Here is a 23,038-nt window from a genome sequence, read left to right on the forward strand (position 1 = left end):
GATGCCAGTCGAACACATATACGTACACACTCACCCAAGTTATACATGATGGGCGATTTATAGAAGCATGTTTTATTTCTCTGCGTCGTCCCTGTTGGTGCCTGATTAAGCGAGATAGATCATTTTTAATATTGTCCGTAGATATTTTCCTGTATAAACGCCTAAAATTTTTATTTGTTTGTCATATCCATGTCTGGCAAGCATATGAAATGTGCAATTCTGACGAGAAACAAAAATAAAATGTTATTTCACAGGTGGAATTAACAGAAAATACCTCGTTAAGTGTGACTTAATCCACATTAAGGAATTAAAAACGCGCCATTATCCTAAAGCTCCCCGGACAGACGCGTCCCCTGTTACCTGCGTGTCAACTGCGCACCCTGGTGGTAAAACTCGGTATTGCGCCGAGCACAGGCACGGTACCGAGACCACGTGCTCTGGCCTTGCTCTCGAGTGGCAGGCGGCATGGTAGCCCAGATTTGACCCGCCGTCTCTAACGTTTTTAAAAATAATCGTCCATTTATCCATTTCGCAACCATGTATCCAGTACAGTGTCATGTTGAGCCCGAAGCAAATACCGGGACTCTGTGGAAGGGATTACCGGCTGTCCCAAATCACATATACGCACAGAGGCAATGCAGACACACCAAGCAGCCGAACAGCAGCGCTGAGCACAACCACTGAACTACACCGAGCAAGCCGCCGTTGGAATCGAATTAATTAAGAGTTCTCCTGGAACAAAGCAACAACACACAGCCATCCCCCTAGACCAATGTATAAAGCAATATATATCCAAAAGCATTTTGATATTAAATGCAAGAGCACGCTATCACAATAGCACGTTTATTAAACGTTGTTCTTATTATGCTTTGTACTGAACAGGGAATTAAATTCATTGAAACCAACAGAAAACAGAAATTTGCACAGTAAACATAGTGACAGACTGCTGAAAGTATTTCGCTTTGAAATAAGATTTAATTTAAGTGTGTTCCGGGATCCAACGTGCTATAAACTTAGTTATTATTGAGTCATTAACTAAAAAGGTGCCTTTAAAGGCTGACGAAGCAGGACAGGACGTTCCGGATAACTTGTACTCGTTTGGGGAAATGTAGCATTATACAGATTACAGGCAGGTTTCGTTCCTTAAATTATATGCTTTGTAAAACATCAGTTTCCTTTGATGATCAACGATCGTATGGGTTATCTTGGGATACATCTTTAAGGGGCGAGTGTTCCCTTTTCAGTGTGTTTTTCCTCGTAAATCCACAGGGATACGGCAACATGATATTAACCACTGGAGCTTAAAAACACAGATAGCTGGCTGTCAAATCTATACACTGCATCTGTACTTACCTCAAAGACGCATTTCGTTTTCCTTTTTATAAACCGAAAAAGCAAAATTTTCGAAACTATATTGGACCTACCTGCTTCTCCCGTATCTCCATGTATTCCGTAAGGGCCAAGGTGCGAAAACAGAGCCGGCCACGCTCGCCGGTCACGGCCCGCGTCAACCCTGGGCGTAATGGCGCCAAATGACCGACAGGAGCCGCAGAGGCGCTAATTTGATTATTTATTTAAAATAGATGAATCGACCGTCAATTCATGTTGACATTGATTGGTCATAAGATGGCGCAACATTTAATCAGTCTATTTTCTTTACTTAATTATTCCAAATCGTTTTATTTAGTTTAAGTTAAGTGGCATTTTCTATTAATGACATTAATGTTTCATATGCTAAAATGTATTTGAATACATCCAACTTACTGTTAGTCTCCCGTGAGATACTGTGTACTTACCTTTTAATTATACGTAAAAATATCAGTATGACGTGGACTCATCATCCTATGACAACATTAGCCATTTTGTCCCTGCTAAAGAGGGGTGTCGTTTTGTGAAGAAAAAACAGTTAGGCCTATCTGATGCTACATATTTCTCAGCTATAGAAAGGTTATATATATATATATATATATATATAAATATCGTTATACATAGAATATTGACCTACTAACTACTTGCTCTTTGTAATTAACAATTAATTCACACTTTGAAAAATACTAAATTCCCCATGTTTTATGGTGTGTTTCCATTTTCCATCTTGGATTTCCCAAATGGCTGGCTGATCATACCGCAGCTGATGTACGTGAGTTCATGCGAGTCGCTCGACTTGCGCCGCTTCGAGAGAAAAGCCGCATTTGACAGACCGTGCGCCCAGTGTCCATGCGCCGCTCCTCGCAGTCACTCACACATGGACAGGCGCTGACTGACAGGGTAGCGGCACAGGGGGAGAGAGTGATGGGGGCTGTCAGCCGGAGTCTGCACCAGTGCAACGCAGCCGACGGGATTAAACTGCCAAAGCAACTAAGCGATTAGCAGCGGCCAGTTTTGGGGAGACGTCGCTCGCCGCATGTGCACGCCTGTCGGTGCCTGTGTGCCTGTTTGTGTGCTTGCGTGTGTGCGCGTGTGTGTGTGCGTGCAGACGGGGGCTCTCTACGCAAAACACCCAGCCGCAAAGACAACATAAATTTAATACTAATTGCAGGCACATCCAAGCTCTCCGCTCTTCTGTAGGCGCGTTTCTTGAAGGAGGGAGAGGGAGAAGAGAGGGAGACGTGGTCGGCTATGATGAAAGAAATCAGATCGCGCAGCGCAAGAATTTAAAAGCACCCAAGAAAAACAAGAAGCGTGCCGAGCAATGGAGAGCCAGGCAGTGGAGCAGCAGAGCTACCAGGACGTGCGGATGTGCGGGTACCTCCGCAAACCGAAATCGACGCACCGGCGGTACTTCGTGCTGCGGGCCGCCTCGGAACGCGGTCCGGCTCGGCTCGAGTACTACGAGAACGAGAAGAAATTCCGCAGCAAGGCGCCCGTCCCGAAGAAGACAGTGAGCCTGGAGACGTGCTTCAACATCAACCGACGGGCAGACTCCAAGAACAGGCACATGATCGTGCTGTACACCCGCGGCGAGAGCTTCGCGATCGCGGCGGACAGCGAGGAGGTCCAGAACGAGTGGTACCAGGCCATGTTGGACCTTCAGTGCAAAAGTAAGCCAGTCAGACGACGAGGACTGCAGTCCGAGACTCATGCCCTTTCCCTCAACGTGCGGTCTGTCGATACGTGGCAGCAACATGTAAACGTGTTATTATCTAACTATTACTGTGACATCTGCCGAGTCAGTGCGGTTGCAAATTAACTGGGCTCAGCAAATTTATGATCTAGTAGTTTTGAAGCGGGAAGATGTTTAAATGCTATTTAAAACAGCGTTAGGGGAGGGGGGGATCGCTTAACATATAACACCGCTGACCGCTGGCGCGTCGCTTGCAGTTGTTTTGGATGATAACATGATGGACAGCGTAAAAATAAGTGGTTACCAGTGATCATGAAAGTGTGCGTGTATATACGATGCATTGAGTTGATGACTTTGTTGAAGCGGCTATTTGACAGCACCTGCTTTTAAATATACGCATGTTGTGCGCCTAACCTACATCCCCGCACACCAGCGCTGCTGTCAGGGAGGAGAGGGGTACTTTCCCCCGAGCGGTGGTCGAGAAATGATGCTCGGTCCTCCTCGTGTTTACGTCGCCGTGCCCTTGGATCCACCCCGTTTCGTGTCTGCTGATGCCCAGGGTAAATCACGGAGTTAACGAGCGACGAAGCGGCACCGGGAGCCGCGGGCGTGTCCGATTAGTACGCGAATAATCGGGCAAATAATCGCCAAAAAGCCGCGTCCGTGCTCTTGGGCTGTGCAGCTTGTTGGGACCTTGTTGGATCGTAGCGTAGATGCTGAATTAATGCAAACAGGATAAGGCAACGCCGCTTGTTTTTATCGTAAAGCATCTGGGTAGATTCATGCTGGTGCGGTACTGGGAGGAGGAGGAGGAGGAGGAGGAGGAATGGTGGGTGGTGTGGTGTGGTGTGGGGCGGCATGCAGACCTTGCAGTTGGCGTCCCTCAGACGCAGCAGGCTTGGTTAACCGAATAAGCAGCTGTATTCCGGTTTTTCCATATCGGTTCTGAGAATATGAAAACACGAGTGTTTTTTTCCTCTCTCCATTCATTTCACGTGTCAGTTTATGAACGATGGAGCTGCCGCTAATTGGGCTCCAGTAAGGCGCACTCTGCATGTTTTCCTCGTTATTTTCACGGAGCCTCATGGTTCTAGTTTTGGGAGGTGCCCTTCACTGTATCCTTTCGCCCAAAATCTGGAAGTAGCAGAATACAGGAGGAGTGGGAACAGCACAGATCTAGGCGTGGGGCTGTCAAGGGCAGTGCCGCCGAAGGTACAGACAGCGCTGACAGAAAGCGAGCGTGTTCTGAAATAACTCCTTTTGCAACTCTTAGAAAAAATGATTAGACATTTAATCTTGCTCACATCCAGCTGTCAGACTATAGTCAAGCTTCGAGTTTTATGGTGTGTGATGGATACGACATTCAGGGGTTTGTGACCTTTGTAATTAGAAGGCAGTCGATTCAACCTTGACTGGAAATCGCGTGAAAAATGTTTACTTACAATGCGACTTGGATGGCCTGTTTCTGCCGGTTTGTCTAATTAACAAATAACAGCTGGATGGTGGTACTGAGGTATTACAGGTTACTCAAGGGCACATTCATCCCTGGATCTGTTCTGGTGAATTTTTGGGCAGTGCTCGGACCTCTATACATGCTTGCTTTGGACAGGGCAGCGGCACTGGCAGAACTCTTCTGGTACTGGACGATCCTGTTAGGCACCTCGCATTTGATCTTTCGCCCGTGATCCAGGTGTTGGGAACATCGTCGCCTGTGTGAGAAAACACCCCAGTATCTTTGCAGCTATTCCACCCCCACCCCCCCCCCCCCCACCTCAGCCGCCAACCAGGGCAATCCAGAACAGCTGGATGGTTTGTACTGATGTTTACACAGCTGGAACGGGATGCAGCCCAGTGACACGATACCTACAAAAGTGCAGGTATTAGATGGCCGTGCGCCTCGGTGCCCCCCCACCGTGAACCGTGTTTGTGCTCCGGTCCGTAACACGGTCGCCTAGCTGGACGGGCTTCTCGTGTTCTTCGACCCGCTGAAGTCTCACGATCCCTCCCTAATGGGTGAGATTAATTATCAAAGACGACGTGTAAAAAATACACCAGGCCGAATACTGAGGAGACGTTTTGTTTTGTTTAGCTTGGCTTGATGTAAGGAATTGGGGACCCCTTTGCCCTCTGTAATGAGGCGCCTGGCGGTTTTACGTTTCATTTTGTTATTTGATTGCTTGGGGGACACCTTCCCAAAGTCACATGGCTGCTTTACAGATGGAAATTTACTGTGGCGGTCTGCGTTGACTACCGCGTATGCCTGCAGTGACCCCTTGTGGATCTGAACATGCAGCCATGTGGTTGTAGGTCAACTTCCTTAACCATGTACATGGCCAGATGGCACCAGAATAAAGGTGTCAGGTAGAGGTTCATCAGGCAGGGGGTCTCCTGATCATACCTGCGCGTCCATCCCACGAGTCCGCTGTACATACAAAGCACCGGGCTGCAAAACGCATTTGGGGTTGGTACCCGTCCGCACAGATGTGCGTTTCTTTCCTGACCTGATGCCCTGGTTTACATGCTGACCGTTCGCGACGGCTTCAGCAAACAGTCATGTGACACGGGGAAGGAAATAAGGGATGAAGGACATGGAGCGCAGTTGGTGCAGAGGAGTGGAAAGGAAAGATGACCATTTCAGAATTTCAGCTTTGGGGAAAACGAGTGCAGCGGTCCGAAATGGCTATTGGGTGGAGGCGGGGCCATGGGGGCACTGCTGCAAGCTGATTGGTCCCAGGAGTACCCCCCTCCCCGTCACTCACTGATTAAAAACATATCATTGGCTAATGATAAGGTTGGCCCCTCTGTATGAATTGTACCCCGTCTTATGCACCCTACCTTAAAAAAATCCTATAATTGTCCCTGCTGTTAAGTCACCGAGGGCTGCAACCACATTCTTGGCTGGACGTTTAGGCTCAGATCCCGGGAGTGAGAGGAAGCGAATGTCAGACTGATATAATGTCTGGGAAGAAGCTCAGCCGAAATGAATGGATGTCCTCATCGTTTTCCCCAACCTATGGTGACCACGCCCCCCAACCCCATCCTATTATACATTATTTATGTTCCACGCAATTACGTCGCTTGTAAACTCGTGAAGAAGATTAATTTATAAACTCCCATAAATCCCCGAATGCCTGGAGTCATTGCCTCGGGCGGCCAGAGGTGGCGTAAGCGATGCATTTCTGAGGTGAATATTTCCCAAGCAAACTGCAAAGTGCATTCTGAGATAGACAGGGAGAAGGTTTTGATGACAACCATCTGCTCAAGTTATAGCAGAAAAAAAAGTGCTGATTATACCTCTGAGTGAAATACATGCCTGAACCTGCCTTCATGTGTAACTGGCTCTGAAACAGGCCAAAGTGTGATACTGTGTTACTGGGGCCACGTGAGACGCCTTACGGCTTCCAGTTGCTTATTTCTTTGGTCCCACTGGGTTACACCAGGCAGTGATTGGCAGCAGGGGGTAGACCCCCCTGCTCTCCTGCGTTTAGTGAGCTCTGGACGTCGCCTGAGTGAATGTGTGACAGTGAAGGTGATCGTGAGTGGATCAGGACACGGAGGGCTGGGTCCCAGTCCTGGTTCTGGCCTTGGTGAGATCTGCCACTCTCGGTTCCCAATCCAAGATATGCTGCACGATTATGCTTATATTTCTCAGTAAATATCCTGCCACGTGACCTTGGGAGACACTGCCCTTCAGTTCGTCACATGGCTGCCTGATTTTCACGGGCAAACAGCTGGGAAATGTGGCCAAGCCGCCAGTCGCTTTGGTTAAAGGTGTCAGCAGATCACAACGGGACCCTCTATTGGAACCGCCCTGCTGTACTGAAGTGTAAAACTTTGGTCGGAAAATGGGACACAGACGTCTTAACAGAATTGGGAGGGGTGTTTACGGTTTCTCTGATTCCCCCCCCCGCCTCGCCATCGCCGTCCCAGAGCAGAGGAGATTCTCGGAGCTCCCACTGCTGCATGGAGGCCCATCACGGATATTTGTGACCTACTAACATGGAGAGATCACATAACGGCGGTCGGCGCTGGTCTCCCGGGGCTGGGAAACCCTGTTCCTGGAGCCCCGCAGTCCCACCCGCCTCTCTGTGCCTCTGTTCCTGGACAGCGGGCCGGATTAATGCAACCCGGGTGGTTTCAACAAAAAAAATAAAAAATCCACCTAGTTTTTTCAGTGCTGCTTACAACTGCTGCTGTTCCTTCCTCCGTTTTGAGACATACAGTGTTTTCCACCAGTGGGTAAAAGAGCATAAATAGGAGTTTAACGTCTAACGTGACTTTTGAAAGCATCTGAATGGGCTGGAAAGAAAACCAGTAAATATTCCCAGTTTAGGATCTCAGTGTGAGACCTGAGTTGTAGAGTAACTGGGTCGCGTTCTCACTGGTCATCCATTAATTCAAAGCAGAAGTATTTCCTACAATCAGGACTAGAGTCGTCTACATCTAATTAAAAATATAGCTTAAAAATACCATGAGATTTCTGGAAATGTAGACCATATCACATTTTTTGGTACTCTGGAGGTTTTCAATTGGTTCAGCCGATACTGCTGGCAGGGGTGGCGCTACCTTTTCAGGGGCCAATGGTAAAGCTTTGCTTGGCAGGCCCCCCTACCGAGAAAATTGATGATTACTTCGCTTCCTCCGCAACGCAGGTAATTTGGGGACCCTGGGCAGCTGCATATTCTGCCTATAGCTAGAGCAGACCCTGACTGCAGGAAGCCAGAGAAGGCATTGCTGAAATCCGGATAGTCTATACTGCGGCTGGTCATTCTGCTACAAGGTTCACCCAGCGCCTCATGAAACCTTGGGAGGCACCTTTAGAAAGAGCTAACTGGTGCGTAGCTTTTGCATGATGATTTACACTGGGTTGATAGGGCCTGTTAGCACGTTAGCATCTCAGCGGCGTGGTAACGCTTTGGCCTGGGACTGAGGGCTCTTCATTAGCGTGCCACTGATGGCTGTCAGGAGGCCTCCTCTGGAACATCAGACCGATTCCCCACTTGAGGTACGGATTATACCTTTGAATCCCCATGACGGTACATCAGGTCCATATGAATAGCCTGTTAATTAAGCGATACTAGAAAACAAAAAACAGAAACATTTGACTTGTACAGTGAATTTGGTTCTTAGTGTCTACATTTATTTATGATAATATATAGCTTATAGACTGACATGGCGTGAAGGACCGCTCAGGCTTAAAGCATCCTGGGAAGGACTGTAGGCCTCTCAGCTGGACTGTCAGCTCTCCCGCGTCTGGCGTGACGCTCACGCTTTCAGACTCACGCTCATCCAAGATATCTTATAAAAAAATCTAAAATATTGCATTATAAACCTAAAATTAGCTACATCAAAAGCCTTGAGGCAGTCTGCAAACCCTACAGACTATTTACAAGGTAAGAAAACTGTTACATACATGTAGATGCGTGTGCATGCGTGTGCAGATTTGTCTGGAATTGAAAATCTCACTCCAGCCAGCTGACCAAAGTTGGCAGCCCTGCCTCAGCAACCCTGTGCTGGAACAGAGGTCAGATGATGGATGGATGGATGGATGGATGGATGGGTATTGCTAATAATGAGTGTTCCTCTGTTAGTCTCCCTGGGTCATGCTCTGCAGTTTGATTCACACAGTTATTGTTCTGATTGGCCTGATTCTGTCTTTTCTCCTGTGTGTGTGAAGCTTGTTGACTAAGTATAGGGAACCAGACGTCCTTCTGATGCTATGTCCTCCTCAGCAGGCTGTGGTCCATGCCCCCATGCAGAAGGTATCCCATGTCGACCTCAACTTCAGACTCAGGGGGCCGGGTGTGGCTCAGTGTGCTGTTGTGCTTGTGACTGGGAGGTGGCCCCCTACCTTAAAAAATCCCAGAATTGCCCCTGCTGCTAGGTCAACGAGGGCTGCAACCGTGTTCTTGGCTGGACGCCGGGGTTTGGGCTCAGATCCCGGGAGTGAGAGGAAGCGAATGTCAGACTGATATAATGTCTGGGAAGAAGCTCAGCCGAAATGAATGGATGTCCTCATCGTTTTCCCCAACCTACGGTGACCACGCCCCCCAACCACATCCTATCGTACATTATTTATGTTCCACGCAATTACGTCGTTTGTAAACTCGTAAACAAAACTATAAACTCCCATAAATCCCCAAATGCCTGGAGTCATTGCCTCGGGCGGCCAGAGGTGGCGTAAGTGATGTGTTTCTGAGGTGAATATTTCCCAAGCAAACTGCAAAGTGCATCATGAGATAGACAGGGAGAAGGTTTTGATGACAACCATCTGCTCAAGTTATAGCAGAAAAAAAAGTGCTGATTATACCTCTGAGTGAAATACATGCCTGAACCTGCCTTCATGTGTAACTGGCTCTGAAACAGGCCAAAGTGTGATACTGTGTTACTGGGGCCACGTGAGACGCCTTACGGCTTCCAGTTGCTTATTTCTTTGGTCCCACTGGGTTACACCAGGCAGTGATTGGCAGCAGGGGGTAAGAAATGGGAGGTCGCCAGTTCAAATCCCACTGTCAGCTGGGCATTTGAGCAAGACCCCTAACCCCCAATTGCTCGAGGAACTGTCTGACCCTGCAATCAGTTGTACAGTGATTTGGATAAAAGTGTTTGCGAAATAAAATAGCGTAAGAAATGTGAAGAGGCTTCAGTGTTGGCCCGTTCCTAAGAGTGTGGAAGTCGCATGAGGGAAGGTGACACTGTGATGCTGTGTTCTTCTCAAGAGCTTTTGGCTGTCTGACTGTGCTGCAGAAACGTAAACAAGGTGTAGCCATGCATGATGGGATTAGGGAGATGCTGGAGCGAGAGGACAATTGCTGCCGTACAAGGTGTCGCTCATTCTTCAGGGGTGGCGTGACATTTCGATTTTGTTACTTTGCAACATGTTTGTGGTTTGAAATGATCTGGCTGTCATTCAAGGGAGGATTGTTCTGGAGTTCATTTACCACAGATCGCTTAATGCTCGCAAGCTAGTACTACGCTGTGATAAAATTACCATAGGAAATTCAACACGAGTACTCTTCTGCGATAAATTCATCACCGAATGCTCAGACATGCCCAATAACACATTTGCATAATTCAGACAACACTGAAAGTGGAATTCGTGCAATTTCACTCGTAAATAAAACCTGTCGATTGGACAGGAGTGGAATCGAAAGCGAAAGTGCGATGGTCCACCAACGCTGAAGTGTGGATCCCTCGCGGTCCATGACGAGAGCCAGACTGGACTGAGTCACCCAGACTGGACTGAGTCACTCAGACTGAGATAGTGAGCCTTTAATGGTATTGGTGTAGAAAACAGCACAGCCTAACCTGATATGGGTGCAAGGGTTACTGTGTTTAGACTTTTTTCCCTTTTTATGCTTTTTGTTTTACAATTTATTTCAATAATATCTTAATAAAACACAATTGTTCTTAAAATCATAACAATAAAACCCGAAGAATAGATAAAACAAAGAAATGCAGGAAAAATTCAAATAATCATGTCTGTTACTATGATTAAAACCTTAAATGCAAGCAGTTACAAAATTAAAACCTATAAAAGAGCAACGGACCCAGAGAAACTCCTTCCTCTGCACAAGGGTCGGGCTAAAACAGGGACACGCACACGTAAAATCAGCGATTTCAGGAATAATACAAGGTTCACCGTGCACAATGCAAAACACACCAAATACAGAATAATATTGTTAATAAATTAAGGTTAAAGGAATGCTAAACATGATCTGTTTAGACGTAGGGAGAAACGCTACCAGGACGATTTTTAGAATGCGGAACTGAAGCCAGGTGTGGCAGTTTCAGGCGCAGGAGGGGGCCTTGATATTCGGCACCACAGGACCTTGAATGCCTCGTCGTAAGCTGTGTCAGTTGTTTTGGATGAAGTCTAATAAACAAGTAACTTTATTCATCATCACAACTTCAACCCTCGGACGTCCCAGGGGGTCTAAGGTCGGAGTTATATTCCCAGAATGCATTGCGGCAGTGTTACAGGATGCTGCCGGGAGCTTGGTCACACTGAGGGAAGCTGAATGCTGATCTGATGTGCCCCCCCCCCGCCCCTAGAGCAAACCCATCCCACGGCTTTGTAAACCTGCTACCGATGCCACTTTCGTCTGAGTTATGTCTGAAGGAGGCGATTTTTCAGCTCGAGCCAAAAACGACTCATCAGTCACAGTCTGTCTGCTGACGGTTGGCTGTTTCCTCACAGATGCTCGTCGGGCTTATATTTCCACTGTATCTCTGGCTTGTTATTGTCTGTGTATCTGGCTATTGTAAATCTGTTATGCTCAGTCTGTGCGTGGTCTATTTGGTTACTGGTTTTTTTTTTCCTAATCTGTGCTTTTTTTAATCATTTCCCAGGCAGGACTCCCAGCGAGGGCAGTGGCGGCGACATGCCGTCTCCAGGCCCCCCCTTCAAAGAGGTGTGGCAGGTGAAGGTGTGGCCCAAGGGCCTGGGACAGGCTCGGAACCTAGTGGGCGTCTACCGGCTGTGTCTGACGGACAAGACGGTGAGCTTTGTGAAGCTGAACTCAGACGCCGCCGCCGTGGTGCTGCAGCTGATGAACGTGCGCCGCTGCGGGCATTCCGAGAACTTCTTCTTCGTGGAGGTGGGCCGCTCGGCCGTGACAGGCCCCGGCGAGTTCTGGATGCAGGTGGATGACTCGGTGGTGGCTCAGAACATGCATGAGACACTGCTGGAGGCCATGAAGGCACTGAGTGAGGAGTTTTGCCAGCGGACTAAGTCCCAGTCAGTGGGGGCTCTTGCCGGTGGCGGAAATGCCTCCAACCCCATCAGCGTCCCCTCCCGACGCCACTACCCCAATCCCCCTCCGAGCCAGGTGGGCTTTACACGGCGGCCTCGCACTGATCCCCCCGGGACTGGAGGGGGCAGCAGCACCAACACTTCCCCCACTTCTCGCCACAGTTTCCCCAGAGCACGCACGGCAAGCATTGGGGCTGGGACGGAGGAGGGCGGGGCATCAGCGGGAGGGTTGGGGTCTGGGTACAGCCTGAGCGGCTCCTGCTCCACCACTCCGAACATGAGGCTAAAGTCTCGTGCCCCTACTCCGGCCAAAATCCCGCTGAGTTTAGCTTGTTACTCCTCAAACCCTGTCACCTCCCCGGCACCAAGCCTGTCCTCCAGCTCAGGCCATGGGTCCGAATGTGGGATAACTGGGGCAGGGTTAGGAGTGGCAGGGATCTATGCCTATAGCCGCTATGTTCCTCAGGGGGTTTCTGGTTCCCCTAGTGACTATGGCTCATCAGATGAGGGTGGCTGCAGCCCTGGCGAGAACTCCTTGCTCACTCCAGACCTCCCGGAGGCTTCAGCTGGAGGTCTGGGCTGCCACTCCCCATTGGAGGAGCCGTCAAACTACATTGCAATGGGCCAGCGGGTCATTGGCCCCTCACGCAGGCTGCTGCGGCGCTCTTCCAGCCGGGAATGTGAAGCGGAGCGCCGGCTACATAGCAAGAGGGCTTCTTTGCCCCCTTCGGCTCTGGAGCGGCCCTTGGCCAGCGAGGCTGGGGGCGAAGATGGCAAGGCCGAGGACTATGCCGTCATGTCCCGTAGTCACAGCAGGGAGTCCTTCACGTCATGTAGAGACTCTGCCACGGGTGCTACCGGTAGTGGAGGGTATCTGGACATAGCAGGGGAGGTTACAGCTAAGGATGAGGGCCAGGGTGGAGTGGGAGGAGGACGGGCAGGAGGAGAACGGATGGTGGATAATGGGTATATGACCATGTTGCCGGGGGTGACTTCTCCTCCTGTTTCCCTGTCACTTTCCCTTTCACCCGCGGTCTCAGCCCCAAAGGCTGCCGGCAGTGAAGAATACATGGCCATGACCCCCAACAACAGCGTGTCCCCTCCTCGTCACATCCGGCCCTCAGGCTCTGAGGGGTACATGGTGATGTCCCCAAATAGCAGCTGCTCCCCAGACCAGCATGGGATGGGTTTGTTAGGCAGCGGCTGGGGAAGCAGGAGATCGATGGACGGTAGAGTGGGAAGCGACTACATGAACATGTCTCCCATCAGCCCTCGCTCTGCCAGCAGCACACCCCCACAATACCATGGGCAGCACCTGCAGCAGCCACCCCCGAAGATGGTCTTTTCCTACTGCTCCCTGCCTCGATCTTACAAACACACACTATCTACCCCTTTCCAGGATGAGCTTGGGCAAGGCACAAGGCCAGGATGTCGTGGAAATGATGACCCGGAGTGCCGGCGCAAGGGGACAGACCACCCGAGCAGACCGGAAGCTTCCACAGGCCCTAAGGAAGGCCACCACCTGTCCCTCTCTTCCTCCTCGTACTCCTCCAGCTCCGCCAGCAGCGAAAGCCTTGAAGAGAGGCATGCTCAACTCGTTGAAGCCATAACGGGAAAAGGAAGACTTGGATCTTTTGGAAACCTTGGCGAGAGCTTTAAGGATGGAGCACTGCAGCAGAGGCGTGTGCCAGTGGGGCAGAAGCAATGCAACTTGCAGCCAATAAGAGGCCGGCCATCCAGCCTCTTTGTCCATGTCTCCAAAGCCAGCACCCTCCCTCGGGTGCGGGAACACCCTCTCCTTCCTGCAAATCAGAGTCCTGGGGAGTATGTCAGCATTGAGTTCAAGGGAAAAATGGCAGGGGCACAGGGGGGACTGGCACGTGGACCATTGCACAATGCCCCTGGACACTTCCGGCGACCTGCTGCCTGCCTGGCTGGCTCATTGACACTCCCCCGTAGTGTGTCTGCTCCCCTGGCCCCACTTGCTGCCTCTGAGTATGTCAACATGGAACTGGGTACTTCTCCTGCTTCTTCGCCTCATTCTCTGATGCCCCTTGGCTTTCGTTCTGGCAAGAGCCCTCCCAGCCAACTTGCAGTCGCCCCAAAGGCTCGCCGCGAGCGCCAGTTGGGTCCTCGGGAGGGCGAGTTGCCGGACTCTGGCCAGGGGAAGAATGGCGTACCTGTGGCCATCACACCAGAGATGGCGTCATCTTGTGACTACACTGAGATGGGCTTCACCTTTGGTGCCGCTGTGCCATCTGAGTGTGCCAATCCAGGGCCTCCCAAGGCTCCCGTTGGCCATACATCTTCCATGGAGCTGGGGATAGACTACCTGCCAACGGAGGTCAACACTGGTCCAGAGCAAGGCCACAAAACAGTCCGGGCGAACCCCCAGGCTCGGCGACGCCACTGCTCGGAGACTTTCCTCGCTCTCTCCTCCTCTTCCTCCTCCACGTCTCCTCCTTCGCTGTTTCCCAAGCATGGCCAAACAGTGATTCGGAGGCAAGCGATGGATGGCATACTGTGGGCCAATGCTGCGGCCGCTCCATACGTCAACCCCAGGCCTCCCTCACTGCCTGCCGCCCAGCCTTCTTCCATGGAGCAGGGCCTCAACTACATCGACCTGGACCTTGTCAACAAGGAGAGTCCTCATTCTGCACTTGAAGGTTCATCTCCTAACCAGCCTCTTCCAGGTCGCCTCTTCGCCTCCGTCCTGGGTGGTGGACTCAGTGGGTGCGTAGGAGGGGGAAGCAGCGCCGGAATAAGCCTCAACACTTACGCCAGCATTGACTTCTACAAGTCTGAGGAGCTTCGGACGCACCAGAATGGTAGCAAGGATGGTACAGGTAAGACTTCCTGGAACATCAAGCGGAGAAAGCAATAGACATGTTGGTTTCTAAAGAGCATGAGTTTAGCATCGCTGGGGAATTCTCAATTCAGGATGTAGAAGTTAGTGCTCAAGATACAATCCGGGTGCTGAAGTGGGAGGCTGGATTGATTTTGTTTTTGTAGCTTGTAGTCGAATTTGTAGTAGTTTTTTCTTATCTGTTTTTTTTTCTGTTATTCTCATTTCCCTCCCCCGGATTTCTGTGTCAAACAGGGAAAAAAGATATTTACACAACACCATTTTGCCTCAGCTCAAGCCAATCTGGCAACAATTTAGTGTCTTTTATAGCTGACTTACTCCAGCACAGATAAAGGAGTCAAAGGTTGATGATGAAGTTATGAGGTGGAGACTCCAGGAGTTGGTGGTGAGTTGTGAGGTAATTGAGGTGTAGACTTCTCTCCAGGGGTTGCTTATACACAGAATCCTGATTTGGTCGCAAAGCCTTTACCGATCACCAGGCTGGCGCCCTAAAATTTTATATCAGTTATATAATTTTTCTGGACCTTAGAATTTGTTGAAAATGCATCAGTGTGCAAATGGATATTTAGATCATAGGATTACAAAACGTAACAAGCTGGTTTATAGTTTCATCTGCAGATTGCCTGTATTCTCCGGAGCCCTGGATACGGAATTCGGCATAAAAGATGTTTCAGGACATAGGGGATGTGCACAAACTTGGAATTTGTGACAGGAAATAACACTTACATGCTAAAGCAGGAATGCATTACACTTAACATACTTAAGTAGCAGGATTTCTTAGCCGGAACAGTTAATGTAAGGCTCAATTTTGAACTTTATCGGTTTGTACGACTGGATATATTTACTGAAGTAGGGCAGCCCTCTTTCTGAATTTGAAATCCAGCACCCAAAGCATTAAGCTACCTGATGGTGTGCAAATCCCTGCAAAGGTGAGTGATGCGTGGGTCTCTCATGTGGCATTTTGGCGCTGTGAGGTATGATACTTTTTTATGTATCTTATTATATACAGCCATGGAAAAATTTTAAGAGACCACTCTATATTTTTAAACAAATCTACGTTTTAAAATCCTGGTTTAATCCTGGTTCTGCAGACAGAAGGTCTGAGGCAGGCTGCTTCCAGGCTGAAAGTTTCTTAGACAGCAGTACATAAGAATAAGTTGAAAGAGGAGACACTGGGAATGATCAGAAAACAGTCAGGTAAAGGGTGGAAGCGACTTTCTAATGATAGAGATGACTGTCAACTCATCTGACAGTTTCTCATGAATCATGACATCATGTGACCTTCAAAAGGAATGGGAAACATTAAGTGCAGGTGTGAAGTGCACTGCTAGGACAGTTTGTGTCAGGCTGCTAGAAGCAGGACTGAAATCCCATAAAGCAACGAAGAAGTCCTTCATTAACGAGAAACAGAGAACAACCAAGCTGCATTTTGCAAAAAAAAAAAATATATATTATTCACAGACACACAACCATACATCGAGAAATTAGTGAAACAAAAATTTGTGCTGTGGTCTCTTAATTTTTTAGTTACACTAAGTACACTGGGTCATATCCTGTCCAGGGTGTCCCATGCTTTGTGCCTGGTATTTTCTGGAATAGGCTCCAAGCTCCACAGAAATTTAGCAGTATGGAAAAATGAATGGATGAAAACATGGATGGATGGTTGATTAATGTCACCTTTTGGGCAGTCTCTGCATTTTCAGATTTGCGTTTTATTTCTAGAGAAATGCAGGACACAGGTTAAAGAGTCGACAGTAGAAAGTTACAGGTTTGGTGGTGGAGCCCTTTCCGGAGAACTCAGACTTCCTCTGTCTCCCTGCACCATCGTAAGGAGAAGCGTGTAACATGCGGCACGGCGTAACCCCTGAGCAGGAGGCGGAGTCTGCGTTCTGTGTGCCAAAGCGCCGGGCAGTGCCCACGTCCGCTCGCGTGACACCAACACCTGCGGCTTATCGCTGCCGGTAGTAAGTTAACACCGAACGCTGCAAAACGGCGCTCTTTCCGATAAGGTTTTTAATCTAGCACAACATGTACAGAAAGAAATTAGATAATGTAATCAGCATAGGGGCGGAAGCAGGACCGGGAGACAGAGAGCCTGAGATTGCCACGGAAACTGGAGTCTGACCCTCAGATCGATCTCGTTTGTTTTAGTTTATTTTGGGCGATAAATCCAATGAAGGCGGTGATGGGGCCTCTGTCGTCGCTCAAGCCTCCCTCCCCCCCCTCTTGTGACAGCCGCAGTTAATTGATTTAGTATCAATGTACCCCGTATGTATTAAATGCGTAAGGAGCGGGACGGCTCCCCCCTGCCTGCGTGGCCGGACTGGGGCCGCAGATGCGGCCGCGCAGCTGGTCGATAGGTATCGGGCGAGAGGGAGCGGTATTTTTCGACTTTGATTTTGCTCCCCGCCGCCGCCTCCGGCTCCCCCGTTTCCCTGGCGATGGTAATGAGGACCCCGTCACTCCCCCGTCAGCGGCGTGGTGCTTTAGCGATGGGGCAGGAACACCGAAGTCCTCAGCCGGCGATGATGATGCTCTTTGAAGGATGCCATCCTGATAATAGTAATTCAATATTATCGACGATCTCCGTCTGCCTTGCCCACCCCCACTCCCACCCCCACTGTCTGCTTTTGTCAGGGCTGCCTGTGCCCCCCCCCCTTGTTAAGCTGAGCTCCTAAGACCTTTAAGGATTTGAAAACGGGGTCATGACGAGAAGGACTCCTTAAAGGTCAGCCGGCCTCTGAACGCAGAGACAGTGGCCGTTGAGATGACAGTGACAATGCGGGGGGGGGGGGAGTTTGAGGCCAAAATGGTGCAGTTCACTTTGATTATTTTTCTCTTTTCATTTTTCCTCTGCAGAGTGCTGCAGGGCCATCCATAAGAAAGGGGAAGACTTTCCAAGGTCCCAGACACTAGGGGGCGCCCATGAGTCTGTGATCAAGTTGGTTTTGGGGGGGGGGGGGCACCCCCACTCCTGGCACATTCTCACCACCTGCCTCTCATATTCCCTCAACACCCCCTCAGATATGTCAGCTCAGCTGACAAGCGATGTGTCGAGATGTTGCAAGAGCATTTCAGAGGGGACCCTGTAATGTTTCAATCAGGTGCTTCGGATGGTGTTTCAATGGGCCCTTTTCATGATGTTCTCGCGAGTCACGCTTATTACTTTGCAGGCTGCTTTCTCACTGGGAGCTGAACGTCAATAGGTGGCGTGGAGCGGGAAACTGGCAACTTGCAGGCCCCATGACAGGCCACTAGAGGGTTCTCTTGTAACTTAAAGCCCCGCCCCCCATGTCCCTGGCTGGTACCTTGCCAGTCATTTCCTGTCACCAGGGAACTCCCAGTCACAATTGGCACGATTCAGAGTAGGCCTGTGGTCTTAGCTTCTGGACACCAGACAAGCCTTTTAAGACCGCCGCGCTGACCAAGCATGCTGAGCGCGTACAAGGAAGGGGGTCACTTTTTTTTAAACATTATTTTGCATTTTCACATGGGTTTACGAAAAGAAAAATGAGCGGATGTTTGGAGAGAACTGTGAGCTAGCATAGCGCGCCCAGCGTGCTTCTGGAATTGTGGCCCTCCGTTTTCAGCACTGCTGGCCCCCAGTGCTACTTGTTAGCCGAAAAAAGTACAGCAAGGTATCAGTGTTCATTATGGGTGTGGGTGCATTCCCCTTTTGGGTGGGGTGTCCATACAGTCACTCCCTGTATAGTTAGTATGCCATCTGCTGTCTAAAAGTATGGCTAAAATGTTTTTAGGTCTGGGGTCCTCTTGGTGATTCTTCCTTCCTGGTGATTAGCTTCCATGCCGCATTTCCTCTGATCCCCAAGCTGCGGTCAGACCAGCTACCCGTCTCCCTGGGCACCCTCCCATGCCGCCGTCTCCTGGTCGCCCGGCTTATCGCCATAGCGATTCTGGAGGGGAAAGCAGATTAGCGTCTGTCGCGAATTAGCCGCCGCTTCCCGCGAGCGAGTGAGACTGCGCGTCTCTGGACAGGTGTGTTTATGCAGGATTGAGGGAACGAAACAAGGAGGCGAGATGCTGGGGAGGGATGTGATTTATGGCACCGGTGATTCGGGACGCTATTTGGGTCGTCCTCCCTCCTGATTTCAGGGGCAGGCATCCGGACCTGCTCTCGGCGGCGCATGAATCACGTGGTGCGCATGGTCGACGTGCCTTTGAGCCCTAAAAACACCCCCCCCCCCTTCACCACCCCATACCGCCAGGGAGCCCACCGCTGTGCTAGCAGACAGAGCAGAGCCAGGACAGAGGAACAGGGAGGGTTTGAGTGGTGAAGGTGACTGAGATCAGAAGCAGCTGGACCGGGAGAAGATAGCAGTGGGGGGCGGCATCAGGCACAAAAAGAGGCCTGTCTGCAGGCGCGAGGCCTACTGCCCCGTGGCTTGACCTCAGGCCGCCCCTGACAATTTTACCGGCCGCCATTGTTCCCGAAAGGTGCCGTTAAGGCGCGGCTCTTGCGCACGCCACACGGCAAAGCCTCCTCCGCAATCGGAGACAAAAATTGGATTTATTATTCCGCCGCCGGAACACGCCGGAGCGACAGCAGAGCGCCGTGTGAGCGTATAATGCATTTTAAAGCGCCGGCCTGCCTTTCGGTTCACCTTTGCCACACTACTGTTACACGGCTAATGTTAAGAGCCCCTCATGGAAGCGGCCAATCAGAAATGACTGCAGGTTATAAGAGGACAGCGGAAGATCAGAGGAGCTCCAAGGATATATACGGTTACCTGGGAGATGAATGAGACAAAGCAGCAGTCAGCCGATACAGGATAAAATACGCCGTTATTAAAGGAAGGGCTTTTTAGGAAGCTGTAGGCCGCTATGGCAACAGCTGGTTCAGAATGTTCTGCGTAGTATCATAATTTATTCAGAATAAATGTTTTCCATGTCAGAAGAATACTGCCACTCTGGATACATAAAAGAATATTCTTAGGAATTTAAATTCAGCATAAGATTCATAAAAAATACCACAATGAGATAGAATACCATTAAATACATTATTGTTTGAGCCAAAGAAATGCACATAATGCAACAATGTTTTGTAAACTTGCGTTACGGTAGATGGGCTTGGTTATAAATCAGCAGTAGGCTTGTTTTCAGTAGGGTAGGGGGTCGTGACCCAGTCCTTCCTGGTGCAGGCAAAGGTCACAGTGGGAAGGGACCCTGTGTCTGTTTCTCTAGCACTGTGTGAGCAGGGCGGTGGGTTCAGATGTCTCCGACAGCGATGTACGCTACGGGGTGCCTGTCTGGGGGACAGCGCCTCCTGCTGGGGTGACGGGGAAGCGGCATCTTCTGGTATTTATAGCCATGCATTTTGAATGCCTCTTAGCAGCCGTTTTGCAGTTATTGCATTGGAGTGGCTCAGCTGACACCTTTTTCTCAGGTTCTTAGCAGCTCTGCGGTCTCACAGCTGGATGGTGCTACCAGAGCAGCTCGGGGCCACCGGCACCAGCTTCAGCCATCTATTTATGAGCAGTGAAAGTTCACAGACAGACACGAAGGGCAGGAGGAGGGGGTCGGAGGCAGAGCTCGAGCGTGGACATGTGACAGGATGGGTGTTTACCTGGCCAATACCTGGCCACATGAAAAGGGGTGGAGCCTGGAGGCGCATGCATCCATTGGTGTGCTCCTCACATGTAAAGGGGTGGGGAGAGGAGGCGCATGCATCCATTGGTGTGCTCCTCACATGTAAAGGGGCGGGGAGAGGAGGCGCATGCGTCCATTGGTGTGCTCCTCACATGTAAAGGGGCGGGGACAGGAGGCGCATGCGTCCATTGGTGTGCTCCTCACATGTAAAGGGGCGGGGACAGGAGGCGCATGCGTCCATTGGTGTGCTCCTCACATTTAAAGGGGCGGGGAGAGCAGGCGCATGCACCCATTGGTGTGCTCCTCAGATGTTGAGGGGCGGGGACAGGAGATGCATGCGCACATTGGTGTGCTCCTCACATGGACAGGAGGCACATGCACCCATTGGTGTGCTCCTCACATGTAAAGGGGCGGGGAGAGGAGGCGCATGCGCCCATTGACTAGCTACTAGCCCTCCTTGTCCTCTTTGACCTGGGCGTGTCACTTGTTCAGCCAGCACTGCTTAGCTCCTGTTTAGCGCCCTGTCAGTTTCTTTTATGTTGAATACCAGCCAGCAGTGAAAATCCTATGCTGCACACTTTGTGTGTGTGTGTTTATTTCCTGGTCAGAAAATAGGCAAAAATACAGACCCGCCCCCATCCTGCACCCGTCGCCAAGGTGATGCTTGTAGTGTAAACACGAGGGAGACGGGGCCCCCACCCTGATGATGAGGACAGTAACAATGGCTGGAGTGAGCAACTTCCTATCATGGAGCGCCTCCTAGCGGCATCGGTCGGCATCTACACCGCGGTCCATTCCTGTGCCTTTCGGCCTCATCATCCTTTAAAAGCAGAACTTGAAATCCACACTAACGCAGGACATGGGCGATGTAGCCAGAGACCTCTAGAGAGCGACAGAGATCACCTCAGCATTGGCAGACCTTTCCGCGATGGGGGATGCTAGGGGCCACCCACGGAGCTGTCCTCACCGGCGCTGCGTTCCTGTCCCATTAACGCCGCCTCCTGTGGTCCCCGCAGGCCGCCTGAGCGATGGCATGTGACACCTGACACTGGGGGGCACTGTGACGAGGTGTTTTTAGTAGATATGTAATGTATGGAGGAGAAAGTGCAGGGAATTCAGAAGCCAGACACTAGCAGCAGAGCGTGACAGCGTGACAAGTGTGAGCAGGACGCCGTTTTCTCCAAGGGCGTTTCCCCGTCATCTGGGACTGCCGTGATTATACTGTATTATTTTTCTGTGTATGATTGGTCATTAAATCTAGTTCAGATGTGGTGGCACTATCATAATGCCTCGAGCTCCTGCAGAGCAGTTACAGCTGCTAGTTTTTCAAATTTGTTTACAGTTTTTTTTTCCCTCTTTTTGTAGAATGCTAATGGCGCCACCTCCCTGCCCACTCTGCGATTCGCCCGTGACTGGAGCTCCCTGCCAATCAAAGACAGCAACACCCTCGAGGGTCTCCAATCAGGATCATGAAGGCGGTCCTGCATTGCTGGACACGCCCCTGGAGTGCTTTTAAAATGCTGTCTTTTGTTAATTTATTTTTAAGTCGACTGCAACCGACAAAAAAAAGAAATTAAAAAATCATGTGCCAAAAGACTCTGAAAGTGAGGAAAGCCAATTAACTCTATAGATCTCTGATAAACACAGAGGAATCCAAGGAACCGTAAAGAACCCCAAGGATCCCTAATGCTCTCTGCAGAACCCCAGGAATCCCAAGGATCCCTAAGGAACCCTGCACAGCCCTGAGGAATCCCAAGGATCCCTAATGCTCCATGCAGAACCCTGAGGAATCCCAAGGATCCCTAAGGAACCCTGCACAGCCCTGAGGAATCCCAAGGATCCATAATGCTCCCTGCAGAACCCCAGGAATCCCAAGGATCCCTAAGGAACCCTGCACAGCCCTGAGGAATCCCAAGGATCCCTAATGCTCCCTGCAGAACCCTGAGGAATCCCAAGGATCCCTAAGGAGCCCAGCGGAACCCTGAGGAATCCCAAGGATCCCTAAGGAACCCCGAAGAGCCCTGAGGACCCCAACTTGTAGAAGATCATAAAATTATATAGACCCTAAATGCCAAGCAGGAACTAGTAAAATTTATTCTCTGTTCTAAGCATATTATTAATAATAACAATACTAATAATTGTAATTAACATGTTATATAATCCAAAACTTATAATGAAATATAGTGATTATATGATTACTGAACACGTGTATCACTTTTTAAAAGTGCCTTTTAATTTGATTGTAGCCATTTTACTAAGATAATCATGAATAGGTGAAACAGAGTAAAAAGTTCTTCATTTGTCCATTTTTATAGTATCCACTGGAAGGCAGATATAAGTCTCTGTCTGTAGGACTGCAGCGTTTCTCAGTCACGCCGCCAGGCTGGTCGACCAGGCGGCCCCCGCGTGATTCCCCTTGCCCCCCCCCCCCATAAAATCCGCCACAGGAGATCTCTGTCCTACGTAGGAACTCACACGAGTAGCCAGGAATCACACGTGCACGGACACACGCCGTGCACGTGCCGCTGGACCTGCGAGCGTATTCGTACACGCACACTCGACCTTGACGTCTGGCTGATCATTGGCTGATGACCGTGAGCGCCCCCTGGAGCCGACGGGGTGCAAGGCGGCCTTCCCGGGGGCAGCAGTGGAATACAGTGGGTGTGTCCAGTGCACAGGGTATTCCCCCGCGTGTCCCGGCATCCTCCATCCGCTGGGCACCTGGGTTACTTACATTTTGCAGCAA

General features: G+C 50.2%; 1 protein-coding gene across 1 annotated transcript; it reads left to right on the forward strand.

Moving 5' to 3' along the window:
- Window positions 1–2,253: 2,253 nt before the first annotated feature.
- Window positions 2,254–22,761, forward strand: LOC111860932 (insulin receptor substrate 1-B). Its single transcript, XM_023845114.2, has 3 exons — window positions 2,254–3,041; window positions 11,417–14,665; window positions 21,658–22,761. The coding sequence occupies exons 1-3, from the start codon at window positions 2,693–2,695 to the stop codon at window positions 21,663–21,665; spliced, it is 3,606 nt and encodes a 1,201-aa protein (XP_023700882.2). The 5' UTR covers window positions 2,254–2,692; the 3' UTR covers window positions 21,666–22,761.
- The last annotated feature ends 277 nt before the right edge of the window (window positions 22,762–23,038 follow it).

The sequence above is a fragment of the Paramormyrops kingsleyae genome, chromosome 24 (assembly GCF_048594095.1).
Source record: "Paramormyrops kingsleyae isolate MSU_618 chromosome 24, PKINGS_0.4, whole genome shotgun sequence".
Lineage (NCBI taxonomy): Eukaryota > Metazoa > Chordata > Actinopteri > Osteoglossiformes > Mormyridae > Paramormyrops > Paramormyrops kingsleyae.